This window comes from Eurypyga helias, unplaced genomic scaffold, assembly GCF_000690775.1.
Source record: "Eurypyga helias isolate BGI_N326 unplaced genomic scaffold, ASM69077v1 scaffold32032, whole genome shotgun sequence".
NCBI classification, from domain to species: domain Eukaryota; kingdom Metazoa; phylum Chordata; class Aves; order Eurypygiformes; family Eurypygidae; genus Eurypyga; species Eurypyga helias.
The window spans coordinates 3,685-16,144 of NW_010235810.1; the positions used below are offsets into that span (position 1 = coordinate 3,685).

General features: G+C 59.0%; 1 protein-coding gene across 1 annotated transcript in view; it reads left to right on the plus strand.

The window, feature by feature from the left end:
• The window catches only part of LOC104506071 (kinesin-like protein KIF1A), a gene marked incomplete at both ends in the record, with an annotated part of 12,712 nt that extends 1,054 nt beyond the window's left edge, over positions 1-11,658 (plus strand). The window contains 22 exons of the mRNA XM_010146882.1: positions 30-208; positions 560-671; positions 1,054-1,131; positions 1,443-1,508; positions 1,762-1,779; positions 2,124-2,199; positions 2,314-2,392; positions 2,683-2,825; positions 3,215-3,241; positions 4,643-4,776; positions 5,290-5,369; positions 5,700-5,775; positions 7,928-8,007; positions 8,305-8,411; positions 8,773-8,856; positions 8,976-9,156; positions 9,233-9,305; positions 9,552-9,645; positions 9,783-9,931; positions 10,090-10,268; positions 10,351-10,488; positions 11,398-11,658. Coding sequence (XP_010145184.1) covers positions 30-208; positions 560-671; positions 1,054-1,131; positions 1,443-1,508; positions 1,762-1,779; positions 2,124-2,199; positions 2,314-2,392; positions 2,683-2,825; positions 3,215-3,241; positions 4,643-4,776; positions 5,290-5,369; positions 5,700-5,775; positions 7,928-8,007; positions 8,305-8,411; positions 8,773-8,856; positions 8,976-9,156; positions 9,233-9,305; positions 9,552-9,645; positions 9,783-9,931; positions 10,090-10,268; positions 10,351-10,488; positions 11,398-11,658 — 2,414 coding nt within the window. The remainder of the gene's footprint in view (positions 1-29; positions 209-559; positions 672-1,053; positions 1,132-1,442; positions 1,509-1,761; positions 1,780-2,123; positions 2,200-2,313; positions 2,393-2,682; positions 2,826-3,214; positions 3,242-4,642; positions 4,777-5,289; positions 5,370-5,699; positions 5,776-7,927; positions 8,008-8,304; positions 8,412-8,772; positions 8,857-8,975; positions 9,157-9,232; positions 9,306-9,551; positions 9,646-9,782; positions 9,932-10,089; positions 10,269-10,350; positions 10,489-11,397) is intronic.
• Between the last annotated feature and the right edge of the window lie 802 nt (positions 11,659-12,460).

Below are 12,460 nucleotides of genomic sequence, written 5' to 3' on the forward strand. Positions count from 1 at the left end.
CTTAGCCTTGCCCGTGCTCTTTGCTCTAGGTGAGCTACATGGAGATATACTGTGAGCGTGTGAGGGACCTCCTGAACCCCAAGAACAAGGGGAACCTGCGGGTGAGGGAACATCCCCTTATGGGCCCATACGTTGAGGACCTTTCCAAACTGGCTGTGACCTCCTACAATGACATCCAGGACCTCATGGACTCTGGGAACAAGGCCCGGTGAGTTGGAGAAGCAGGAGATGACCAGGATTTGGAAAGCTTGCAGTTGTCTACAGAAGGTCCTGCTTAACTTTCTTGCTTTGCCAATCTGGCTGCTCTGGAGGTGGCAGTCCCCTCCTGAGCACTGGGTAACCCCAACTTATTTTCACCTTAACTCCCTCCTGCTTTCAAAATTCCCTGGTGCCAGCAGGGCAAAGCCTGGACCTTTGCATGACTCCTCCCAGAGTCCTCTCCTGTCCTCCAGATGCCTTCCCATCACGTACCCTGTCCTGAAATGAGCCCTGGCCTCATTGCCAGCCACTCCAGTGTCCCTGCAAAGTGTCATACCTCCCTGTCCTCCTCTCCCTGCAGCACGGTGGCTGCCACCAACATGAACGAGACCAGCAGCCGCTCCCATGCTGTGTTCAACATCATCTTCACACAGAAGCGACACGATGCCGAGACGGACATCACCACTGAGAAGGTGAGAGCAGAGCCTAAGGGACTTGGGGGAACCCACACGAAGGAAGGGCTTCATGTGCTATCGACAGCACTTGGGACAAGATGGTGTGGCTTGATGGAGAGTTGAAACAGAATGGAGATAAGTCCCAGGAACATGCTGCACTCAAGGTCCCTCAAGGGACTGGGCCCTGGACAGGATATTTGGCAGCTGGTGCCCTCCAGCCCTGCCTGCAAGTGTGTTAGCCCTGCTCCTGGCCAAATCTTGGCAAGGATAACCCCAGAGAGGCCACCTCTGCCTTCAGAGCAGTATCACCTTGCAAGATGTCTTTGCTCCCTCCTCGGCTCTGTGCTAGGGCCCAGTTTGTTGTGCCTGTGGGGGCTGACAGCATTGTCTCTGCCTGCAGGTCAGCAAAATCAGCTTGGTGGACCTGGCAGGGAGTGAGCGAGCTGACTCCACTGGCGCAAAGGGCACAAGACTAAAGGTGAGAGCTGGGGCAGGGTCCCCTTCTGCTGGCGGGGCTGTCGTGTCCTGCCCCTCATTCCCAACCTCTTTTCCGTGCCTGGCTCCTTGCACACTACTCTGCCAGAATCCTTGAGGGGGTTTGTTTGAAAGCTGCCCAGGGCTGGTTCCACTGGGGTCCCTGGGTCCCAGCTGAGAGCTGCCGGTTACCCACTAAGAGCAGCTGTTCTTTGCCCACCCCATGCTGGGACTTCCCCATCATCCTGGTGCACCGGGCTTTAGCACCACTCTGACATGGGGCCTGAGCATCTGGGCTTTTTATCTCTCCACCAGGAAGGAGCAAATATCAACAAGTCCTTGACCACCCTGGGGAAAGTCATCTCTGCACTGGCTGAAATGGTAGGTAGCTGGAGTGCGAAGGAGCAGTGGCACCATGGGGGAATGGGCTCAGCTCTGAGGGATGGAGCACCCCTTCTCCAAGGGATGGGCAGATATATCCCAAGCTGTCCCTGGGGCTGGGATGAGCTGGGGCTGGTGTGGCTGCTCTATCCGCAGGGAGCTGTGCCCGCTGCTCTCTGCTCGGTGGATGGGGAGCTGTGGTGGGCGCCAAGGAAGGGAGCAGCTCACTTAACAGTCTCTGCTTTCTTTGCAGGATTCGGGGCCAAACAAGGTAGGTGCCCTGGCTGGGCTGGGGAAGGGGGGTTTGGTTTTAAGCACGGTTGGGTGAGAGTGGGTCACAGAGTGGCCTGGGGGTGAAGCTCTGCCCAGACCCAAGCCACACTTCTCCTGGGGGCTGGCAGAGCCCTCAGCATCCTCCTCACCCTGTGACAGCCCCTGGCCCAGGCAGAGCATTTCATAGGCAGGACCTGTGGGGCTAGGCAGAGCTGCCTGAGGTTGCAGTGGCTGGGCAGAGCTGTTCTTCTTTGAGTCCCCATGGCTGGGGACTGGCTGTCACCTTCCCCTTGAGGAGGACATGCAGCCTGACAGCCCTTCCCTCTGCTCTCCATCCCCCAGAACAAAAAGAAGAAGAAGACAGATTTTATCCCCTACCGTGACTCGGTGCTGACCTGGCTGCTGCGGGAGAACCTGGGTGAGGACACGGGTGGGAGGTATGGGCTCGGTGGTGGGCATAGCTACCGAGCGGAGGGTGATGCCTGGTGTGAGGACCAGGGTCTCCCTGATGTGGGTGTATCTTCCTGGGCAGGGGGCAACTCCAGGACGGCCATGGTTGCTGCTCTCAGTCCTGCTGACATTAACTACGATGAGACCCTCAGCACCCTCAGGTAGGAAGAAGTACCCTCATTCCCTTGTGAGCGGGCAAGGGCAGGGGGTGTTTCTGAAACTCCAGCACTGCCATGTGCTCTCCTCAATTCTGTGATGACCCCAGTTTGGGGGTGCCTTGGGGAGACCCCTGACAACCTCAGACAAGAGGCCAAAGGATTGTCTTGGTGCTGGGATCCTCCAGAGGATCACTTGTTGGAAGGACTCTGCGGCTCTCCCGCGTGCCCAGCAGCTGGGGATTTGCCCCCCACCCCCCAACCCCGCCACTGCTCAGGACTCTGCCCTTCCCTAGGTATGCTGACCGTGCCAAGCAGATCCGCTGCAATGCTGTCATCAACGAGGACCCCAACAACAAGCTCATCCGGGAGCTGAAGGACGAGGTTGCACGCCTGCGTGACCTCCTCTACGCCCAGGGCCTCGGGGACATCATTGACAGTAGGTACCACTCCCTGTCCATGGCTCCAGGCCCAGCTGGGCTGGAGCCCGGCTGACCGCGAGGCCGGCTCTGCCAGCCGCCCTGCAGCATCACGCTGCCCAAGGGTGGTCGGGACGCCTCTGGCAAGCCCCTGCGCACACGGTCGCAACTCCCAGCCTGCTCCTGTAAGCAGGAAGAGCTGCTTTACACCCAGCAGACCTCCCCTCCTACCCCTCCACCTCCTGTCTTCAGCATCCTGCACCTGGCAGAGGTGCCAAGAAGGTGTTCCTGGGGCTACGCCTGCCTGTGGCCTCTCCTCTGTGTGCTGTCAGATATCCTACTGAGATGAACCCACTCTTGTTCTGTTCTCTCTCTTACCCCTGCTCCCTGCCCTCTCTCTCTCTCTTAGCCCATCCTGCTACTGGAGGATCCAAATGTGTGTATTCCCCATCACTGGTACTCTCTGTTGCTTCACGGCTTTTGGGAGGTGTAGGCTGTGCCCAGGGGCACCTGTGCAGCATTGGGAAGGGCTCCTGTCGCTGGCCCCGGTTGATGGAGCAATGCCATCCACAGGCAGCTCCACAGGCTAGGAGCTGGGAAAGGGGATGGTGGCAGAGTCACCGTTGGCACCTGGGCTCGGGATGGCTCTCGGAGGAATGAGCGTCCTTCCCATGCCAAGAGCCCGATCCCTACAGGGACTCCTTCCTCCATGCTGTCACAGTGTTCCCTGCTGCTGCTGCTGCTGCTGCTGCTGCTGCCGCGGGCTCGTTGGGACTGCTCCTGGAGGAGGGGTGTGTGGTGATGGCCGGGAGGTTTTTGCCCATGGATAAGCACTATTGCCCCATCCTGCCCTGACCAGGCAGTGCAGCCTGGCTGTAGTGAGCCCGCCGAGGAGTCGGGGACCTGGCCCATCCCCTCCTGGCTCAGCTCCCCTGTGCACGGGCTGATGGAGATGGGCGACTAGTGCTGCACTCGCTAACCTGTGCCCTGCCCACCTCTGGCACAGTGTGCCAAGCCCCTGTGACTTCTGAAGGCTGGAGGACTATCTCTGATATCTGTGTCCCTTTGCTGCGGCGTCCCGTGGCAGCTGATGCTTAGGGTGCTGGCAGGCAAGCGCTGCTGCCTGTCATGGGCATGATGCTGCCCTTCCCTCACTTCACTCCCGCTCCGGCTGCCCAGCCAAGGCACTGCTCCAGCAGGCCAGGGACTTGGGCTCTGCCAGCAAGGGGATCCCACGGCTCCTCCTGCTCCGTCTCCCCAACCCCTTTGTAGGACAGAGGGCCACTGCCTCTCCTCCCCTTCCCTTCTCATTCTGTGACCCTAGGTCCAGGTAATCTGGGGCAGCCGGACAGGGAAAACCACCCGGGCTGTGTCAGCGGGGGAGAATGACAGGGGCAGCAGCATGCTCTGGGGGAGAATGGTTGATCCCAGACCTGATGGCTGCAGGATCTCGTGCTGCAAAAAAGCATTCCTGGAAGCCCAGGAGGGCTCCAGGGCTGTTCCAGCAGCTGCTTCCCAGAACAGCCCTGTGCTCCTGGGGGGCTGCCCAGGCTGGGGGAGAGATGCGTGTGTCCTTGCCCTGCTGCTGCCTGTGCTGCTGTGCTGTTGCCTGTGCTTTTCCTTGTAGTTCCTGGCTTTCTTCTTGCTGCACCCCAGCCACTCTTTTTTTCCCAACAGCTTTTCTTGTCTCTATCTTTCTCTTTCTCTCTCTTTTCCTGTCCATGTGTCTTTCCCTGGCCCATCTCTCCTTCCCCGCCCGTAGATGTGTCCGACTTTGAGAACAATAATGATGCTAGAGGGACAGAGCTGAGTCACCGCCATGACAATCTCTCCACAGTGACCAACGCCATCGCCGGGATCAGCCCCTCTTCCTCCCTGTCAGCCTTGTCCAGCCGTGCTGCCTCTGTCGCCAGCCTCCACGAGCGCATCATGTTTGCTCCGGGCAGCGAAGAGGCGATCGAAAGGCTCAAGGTAAGAAGCCGGTGCCCAGCAGGACGGAGGGCTCAGCTCAACGCTCTGGCACTGAGGCTTGCAGGGCGCCCTCAGTATTTTCTGGAAACCCGTTATGAATGGTGCTCCTGGGGAGCAATGCTCAGGTGTGCTTTTGCAGAGTGGACAGACCCAGCGCTGCCCGGTGCTCTGAGGTCTGGGAGAGGGTTTGGCATGGTAGGGTTCACCTGGTGACTACTGCCTTTTTCCTGCGGGATGGGTGCTCCTGGCTCTGGATGGGCACTCCTGGCTCAGCCCGGCACAGGGGTGGGCTGGCAGCTACGACGGAGGGGAGATGGAGAGACTGGTCTTTGTGCCTCACTCTTTGAAGATGGGGATGATGGAAAGATGGGTGAAATGCTGCTGTGGCTGGTTTAAACTAGCCTGAAACTGGGACCGGTGTCCCGCTGCCGCATGCTGGGCAGAGCCTGGCGGAGCGGGCAGGTCTGCTGCCCATAGGACATGCTAACCCCCTTCTGACCCCGTGGTCACCAGGAAACGGAGAAGATCATTGCGGAGCTGAATGAGACGTGGGAGGAGAAGCTGCGGAGGACAGAAGCAATACGGATGGAGAGGTGGGTGGGTTGCGCTGCACTGGGATGGGATGAAGTGGGGTTCCTCAGGCATCTCCCCTTCTCTGCACTTTGCCTACAGCAGTTCGGCTCCTGGGGGTAGCCAGGCAGTTTGACCATCCAGCCATGCCCTGGTTGCCCCCCAGGCACCCCAGTGCCCACCACATTATCCTGCAGGGATGTGGTCTGCTCTGAGAAACGCTCCTGGGGCACAGAGAGTGCTGTGATCTGTGGGGCAAACCTGTGGACTCGGGTCCTGTCCTGGGCTTGTCTAGTGCCAGCTCCAGGGGCTCGTGGGGCTTTGACAGGGTCTTCTTTCCCTTGCTCCTTCAGGGAAGCATTGCTGGCCGAAATGGGAGTGGCCATGAGGGAAGATGGAGGCACCTTGGGCGTTTTCTCTCCTAAAAAGGTAGGATCATCTTATTCTCTTCTTCCTGGCAAACAAGGGCTAATTTGTACACCCACAGCTCCCTTCCAACCTGTTCTGTTGCTGCTGGCCAGCCCCAGATACTTCACTAGCCTTTTCTTGGCTCTGAAACCCATGGGGGAAGTGCCAGTGTTGAACCTGCTGGGTGTGAATGTCAGTAAAACCACACGGCTAAACGTCCAGCCTCCACTGCCTGGATGCTCTCCCCACGCTGGTGGAGCTTCACCGATGATCACTGTGTTGGACTTCAGTGCCAGCTTATAAAAATCCATACTTTGGGGTATTTGAAATCGCTGCCCCTGAAACCTTGCTGAGAAATGTGGGTTTGGAAATACATTCCATGCTCTTTATTGCTTGTGGCATCCTGGAAAGTATTTTCTAAGGAAATACTGGCCACACCCCAAAGAGGTGGTGTGCCAGCAAACCCTGCCAAGCACCCGTTACAGCACGTCGCTGCCCCTTGCTTGTCTGTGTAACCATCATGGTAGCGATGTCCAGTTTACAGCCCCAACCCCGCGGAGCAGCACGGGCTGCCGAGGTGCAGGCACGTGCCGGTGGGACCAGGACACGCTCGCTCGGCTCTGCCACCGTCCCGAGGGATGCTATGAGAGCCGCCCTGGCAGCTGATGCTGGTTGGCTTGGCCAAACGTCTTAGTAGATCAGGTGGTTAGTCAGTGATTCAGGACCTTCCCTCTGTATGCCTTGGTGTGGGTCTCAGGGCAAATTTCTACACCACTGTCTTCGTTTCTCATTCTTGTCTCAGCCGCTGCCTGTTAGGACCCCAGGCCTTTGTGTACAAAGCGTGGGGTTTATTCCCCGAAGCAGCATGGTCTTGGAGGGATGGCATTGCTGTGGTGGTCTTGGTGCCTCCTTGCTCTTCAGCTAGTCTGGGGGGTGGGAACTCCTCTCACTTCTCCAGTGGCTGGTGAGGAAAGGTAGTGTTGATGGCGTGCAAAACACCGTTTTGTTGTCTTGCTGCCTGCCACCGCTGGGGTGGTAAGGTCTCCAGGGGATTCAGTGTCAGGCAGAGCATCTTCCTTCTGCTAGCCAGCCTTGCACGTCTGGGGAAAACCCGCAGGCCGAAGGACTCTCAGAGCCCAGGGCCAGAGAGGCCTGAGGTTAAATGTTACTGCCAATTTATTTCTGCCGGCCACCATGGAGAAGAGCCTGCATTTCCCTTGACTTCCAGCTCTCCTGCACTATTTGGAGTGAGTCTCTCCTATCATCCAGGGCTTGCAGCACTGTTGTGACAGCAAAGCCTCTGCATGAAGGGTGTCACTGGGCTGATAAGACTTTTTTTACGGTCTCTATTCTTATTTCTGTGAAACTCAGAACTTCACCTACTGATCCTCCCGGGATTTTGCCTGTTGCCTGAAGGCGCAGTCAGAGCAGAGGGGTGAGATTAGCTTCAGCCAGGGTCTGTGGCCGGGGGAGAAACTTGCCTCTCGTCAAGAACAAAGTGGCTTGTGACCCAGGGGAAGAAAGTGATGGGAAGGAACTTTTAGGAAAGAGACCAGGGAGTGAAACTCAGCCTGGAGATACAGGTTCAGGACTCCACTTCTGGTTGTACTTCTGGTCTGGGACCTGCTCTTTTGGGTGATTCATCTGTCCTTGTATCATCAGTGGAGGAAAATGGGCAGTTTTAGTTCCTCTCATCCTAAACTAGCCATTGCATGGGATATGTCGCTGCATGCGCTACACGGTCTGCGGTGGAGCTGGGGTTATGGTGAGGCAAGGGCCCATGGACATGCAGCCCAGGCAAGCAGAGTCCCACCCCAGGGGACACCAAGCCATATCAAGGACTCCCCATGGGAAGTGTTCAGCTCCACGCTGGCCGTGTTTGCAACATGGATTTTCAAAGGCAGCCAGGAGGAGGGTGCCCAGGGCTCAGCCCTTCGAGGAGGAATGCAAGGAGGCATGCGGAGGCAGGTCATCCTCATCTTGGCTGCTCGCTTCTCTGCAGTTTCCTTGGAAAGTACCTGCCTGGGCAGGTTGTCCTGGAACTGCGGAGGGCAGGAGAGCCCGTGGAGGGGGGCAGCCTGAGGTGCTGCTGGGTTCCTGCCTCCCTGGGAGCATCCCTCAGCACCTGGGTACACAGGGTGCACTAACGTGACTCCTTGTTAATCTCTCCCAGACACCCCACTTGGTCAACCTGAACGAGGACCCGCTCATGTCCGAGTGTCTTCTCTACTACATCAAGGATGGGATAACAAGGTGAGGGCCATCCCGCAGGGTGGTGGGAGCCTAGCTCATACCTCAGTGCCTGACTTGCTGGGGTGAGCAGTGGGGTGACAGCTGTCCCTGGGCTAGGCACCTTTCCCAGGGCATTCCCAAAGTGCCGTAGCTGCGTGGGAAAAATGTATTTGCCTGGCAATCTCATTTAGGGACATTGGTGCTGCTGTGCACTAAGGGCTACGCCTGTCAGTCCCAAGGATGGTTCTGGGGGGAGGCCCAGGGTAGGGTGGCTTTGAAGAAGGACCGAGCTGGCTCAAGCTGGGTTTCCCCTGGCAGAGTTGGCCGTGAAGACGCAGAGAAGAGGCAGGACATTGTTCTCAGCGGACACTTCATTAAGGAAGAGCACTGCCTTTTCCGCAGCGACACCAAAACCGGCGGTGAAGGTATTCCTTGTCTGGAGGGGCTCCATCTCCCCAGGGACCCCAGTCCCTCTGTGTGTCCCCAGCACCTGCCTCCAAACGGAGGTCCTGCTGGGGTGGAGGCTTTGATCTCTCACCTCCAGTCTCCAGCTGCTTTTAGTCTTGGGGTCTGCTTTGGTTAACATGAGGTTGGCCGAGCCCCCTTGGTTGCCCAGGGTGTGGGTGCTGCCAGTGGGTACCCCAGTGTCCCCCTACTACACACCTGGGGCTGGGAGAGCTCTCCCTTTCCAAGGCTGCAGGAGCAGTGGAGTGGGAGATGCAGGATTTGTCCTTCTGCTTCCACCTTACCTTCACTCCCTCTCTCGCCCTCTCACTGTCTCTGCAGTAATAGTGACCCTGGAGCCCTGTGAAGGTGCTGACACCTACGTGAACGGCAAAAAGGTGACAGAACCCAGCATCCTGCGCTCAGGTGGGTCCACAGAGCTGGCATCCCAGTGCTGCTCTAACCTGCCTCCCCCCGTCCCATGGGGGCCCTGCACGTTGTCCCATATTAAACCCTTTCCCCCTGCCCCATGTGCATCCCTGTAGGAAACCGCATCATCATGGGGAAGAGCCACGTCTTCCGCTTCAACCACCCCGAGCAGGCTCGGCAGGAGCGGGAGCGGACCCCGTGCGCCGAGACCCCTGCTGAGCCCGTGGACTGGGCTTTCGCCCAAAGAGAGCTGCTGGAGAAGCAGGGCATTGACATGAAGCAGGAGATGGAGCAGCGGTGAGGGTGCTGGGGCGATGGGGAGTTGGGTATCCACCTCCAGGTTGGTCATCCTCTCCATCCCCATTCCTCCCAGGCTCCAGGAACTGGAGGACCAGTACCGGAGGGAGCGGGAGGAGGCGAATTACCTTCTGGAGCAGCAGAGGCTGGTAGGTGCCCAGGACCTGGCTCTGTCTCAGGCTGCCCAGGCACAACTAAGGCCTGGCAGATGTTTGCATGGGGTGGCTCTGTGCATCCTAAAAACAAAGGCAAACCTGTTGTTCCTGGGGTTGTCCCCATAAACATGGATCCAGAGGTGGGAGGAGGCTGGGTTCCTGCAGGGGGGGAAGCGCTATGTGGCAGCGTGGAAGATCACACCTTGTGGTTTGCATCATCCTTTTCCCTGCTTCCCCCAGGACTATGAGAGCAAACTGGAGGCTTTGCAGAAGCAGATGGACTCTAGGTATTACCCTGAGGCAAATGAGGAAGAGGAAGAACCTGAGGATGAAGGTGAGGGCTGGGTGCTACCATAGGGTTTTGATGCTCTCCGTGAGAGCAAGAAGAGTGGGCCATGGGTCCCCTGGGCACCTCTGTGCCAATGTCCTCCCTCCCGGTGGGGGGGTGACTGTCCCTCCATGTCCCCACAGTGCAATGGACGGAGCGGGAGTTCGAGCTGGCCCTCTGGGCCTTTCGGAAGTGGAAGTGGTACCAGTTCACCTCCCTCCGTGACCTGCTCTGGGGCAACGCCATCTTCCTCAAGGAAGCCAATGCCATCAGTGTGGAGCTGAAGAAGAAGGTGGGTTCCCAGGGCCCCTCTCTGGCTTGCTGCACCACCTATGGCAGATGCCACAGGCATGGGCAGCGGGGCAGTGCTGAGGAGGGGGTCACCAAAGGCGCCACATGGAGCCCACTGTCCTCCTACTTGGGTGACTGTCCCCCTCTGCCCTTCTCCAGGTCCAGTTCCAGTTTGTGCTCCTCACGGACACGCTGTACTCCCCTCTCCCTCCTGACCTGCTGCCTCCTGACGCCGCCAAGGACCGTGAGAAGCGACCGTTCCCCCGGACCATCGTGGCTGTAGAGGTGCAGGACCAGAAGAACGGGGCGACGCATTACTGGACCTTGGAGAAGCTGAGGTGGGTGAATGATGCTCGTGCCAGGGAGGGTTCGGCCGGCTTCAGCCCGATTCCTCACCGCTGCGTCCCCTTGTGCCTGCAGGCAACGCCTGGACCTGATGCGCGAAATGTACGACCGTGCAGCAGAAGTGCCTTCTAGTGTCATCGAGGACTGTGACAACGTGGTGACCGGCGGAGATCCCTTCTATGACCGCTTCCCCTGGTTCAGGCTGGTCGGCAGGTGAGCGCATCGGCTCCGTCTAAGCGTGGCGGGGTCCGCAGGCAGCCCTGGTGGGGGACACGGCTCTGCCGTGCACAGGGCATTTGTCTGCCTGGGGCCACGCCACAGGAGGATGCGTTGCCCCCCCGGTGCTGGTCAGGGCCCATCTTTCCTGTGATAGCTTTCCTCTGCGTTGGCTGCCGGGACCCCGAGGGACCCACCAGCAACGCTCCCGCTGCCTGTCAGAACACAGTGCCATGAGGCACGGGCTCTTGGCTTGCTGTCGGTGGGAGGTGGGGGGGCCGTGGCTGTCCAACAGGCTGAGACCCCATACCGTCGCGACATCCACCCCCACAGGCACACACCTATGTGCACGCGTTGGTGTCTGAGCATCCGTCTGTACGGTATGTGCCGCGTGTCTCCGTGCACTTCCCACACGCCGGTTGGAAGGGTGTGGTGCCGGCGATGAGGATGGGCCACCCTGGAGAAGGGGTCTGTCCCGGCGGGCAGGGGAGCAGGGGGCTGAGCCAGCATGGCCCAACCCACCACCGTGCCTGCCGCAGAGGCATCCCCTCCCTGTGCCACGGTGTGTGGAGAGTACCCCATTGGCAGCGGGGGTGGCAGCGAACCTTGTGCCACCCGCTCTGTCCCCGTAAAGCCAGCAAGGGGACTCCCCACTGCACCGGTTCACTGGGTCGCTCTTTTCTCTGCCCTTTAGAGCCGATGGCCACTGGTGGCTTCCTTTAAAGACACACTGGATGGGCAGGTCTTTATTTCCCAAGTCCCCTGGTTTAAGCAGGGAAAAACCCCTCCCAAAACCCAACCGAGAAAAAAAAATCCCCCACCCAAAAAGCAAAATTCCTATTCTTGCTCTCTCTGTTTGGAACAGCTGGTGTTAACCTGTCTTCTATCTTGTTGTACTAACCTTAGTTCAGATATCTCTGGCTGCAACAGCTCTCCTCTTTTCAACACATGCATGAGCGAGCGCATGGCTGATCTCACCCCCTCCCCTACCTTCTCGAACCCCGACTCCGACATCACCGAGCCTGCTGACGAGCAGCACCAGGGGCAGGAGGAGGAGGAGGAGGAGGAGGCGGAGGACCTGGAGGAAGACATCTTTCCGGAGTGCCCGCTGTGTGATGGCCGGGATCCGTTTTACGACCGCTCCCCCCTGTTCAGTTTAGTAGGAAGGTTGGTGAGGTTTTAGGAGAGCATGCCGGGAAGGAACTAGCTCTTTCGCATGAGGGAACTGCTTTTGGACACGACTCCCACCTCCGGGGCGTCCCGGAGGCACAGGGGGTGGCTGGCCGGCCGGCCGGGATTGCTGCCAAGCCCAGGGCGCCTGGTGGGGTAGCGAGGTGCCCACCGAGGTAGGGCTTAGACGGTGTCAGGGGACAGTGGGGAAGGTGGCTGGCGCCACCTCCACTGGAGACCCTTTAGGCAGGTCCCTCTTTGGGGTGGCCCCAAGAAGAGGAGCTCTGCCGCATCTCTGGCACCAAAGGAGCCGGGGGAGCTGCACAGGGGAGTTTTGTCCTGGGGAGAGCCACCTCCCACCACGGTGCGGCTGGCTGGGGACACACAGCACTTGGAAGCCGAGCGTGCCTCTGGCACTGGCTTGGCCATCCTGGCTGCGTTGGTCAGCAGGTCTCCCCCTGGACATGGAGGCTTAGATGTCCCCAGGCAGTTGCGGGGGGTGAAGCCGAGGGCAGCAAGGGGAGAGTCAGGTGCAGGAGGGAGAGGAGGGCTCTGCAAAAAACAGTGATTTCACTCACCACCCGTACCCAGTGCTTGGCCTGGGGCCATCCCTGCCAGCTCAGCACAGGGGGCTTTCTGGGTGGTCGTGGGGACCTGGGTGCAGGCTTCAACTCCTCCTTGGCTCTGGGCAAGGAAAAGAGCTTTGATTTCTCCTGCCTGTTGGCCAGGAGACCCACTGGGCTCCATCAGCCTTGGCCTGGAGAAACCCACTAACTGCTGCAAAACTGGCTGTGCCGCC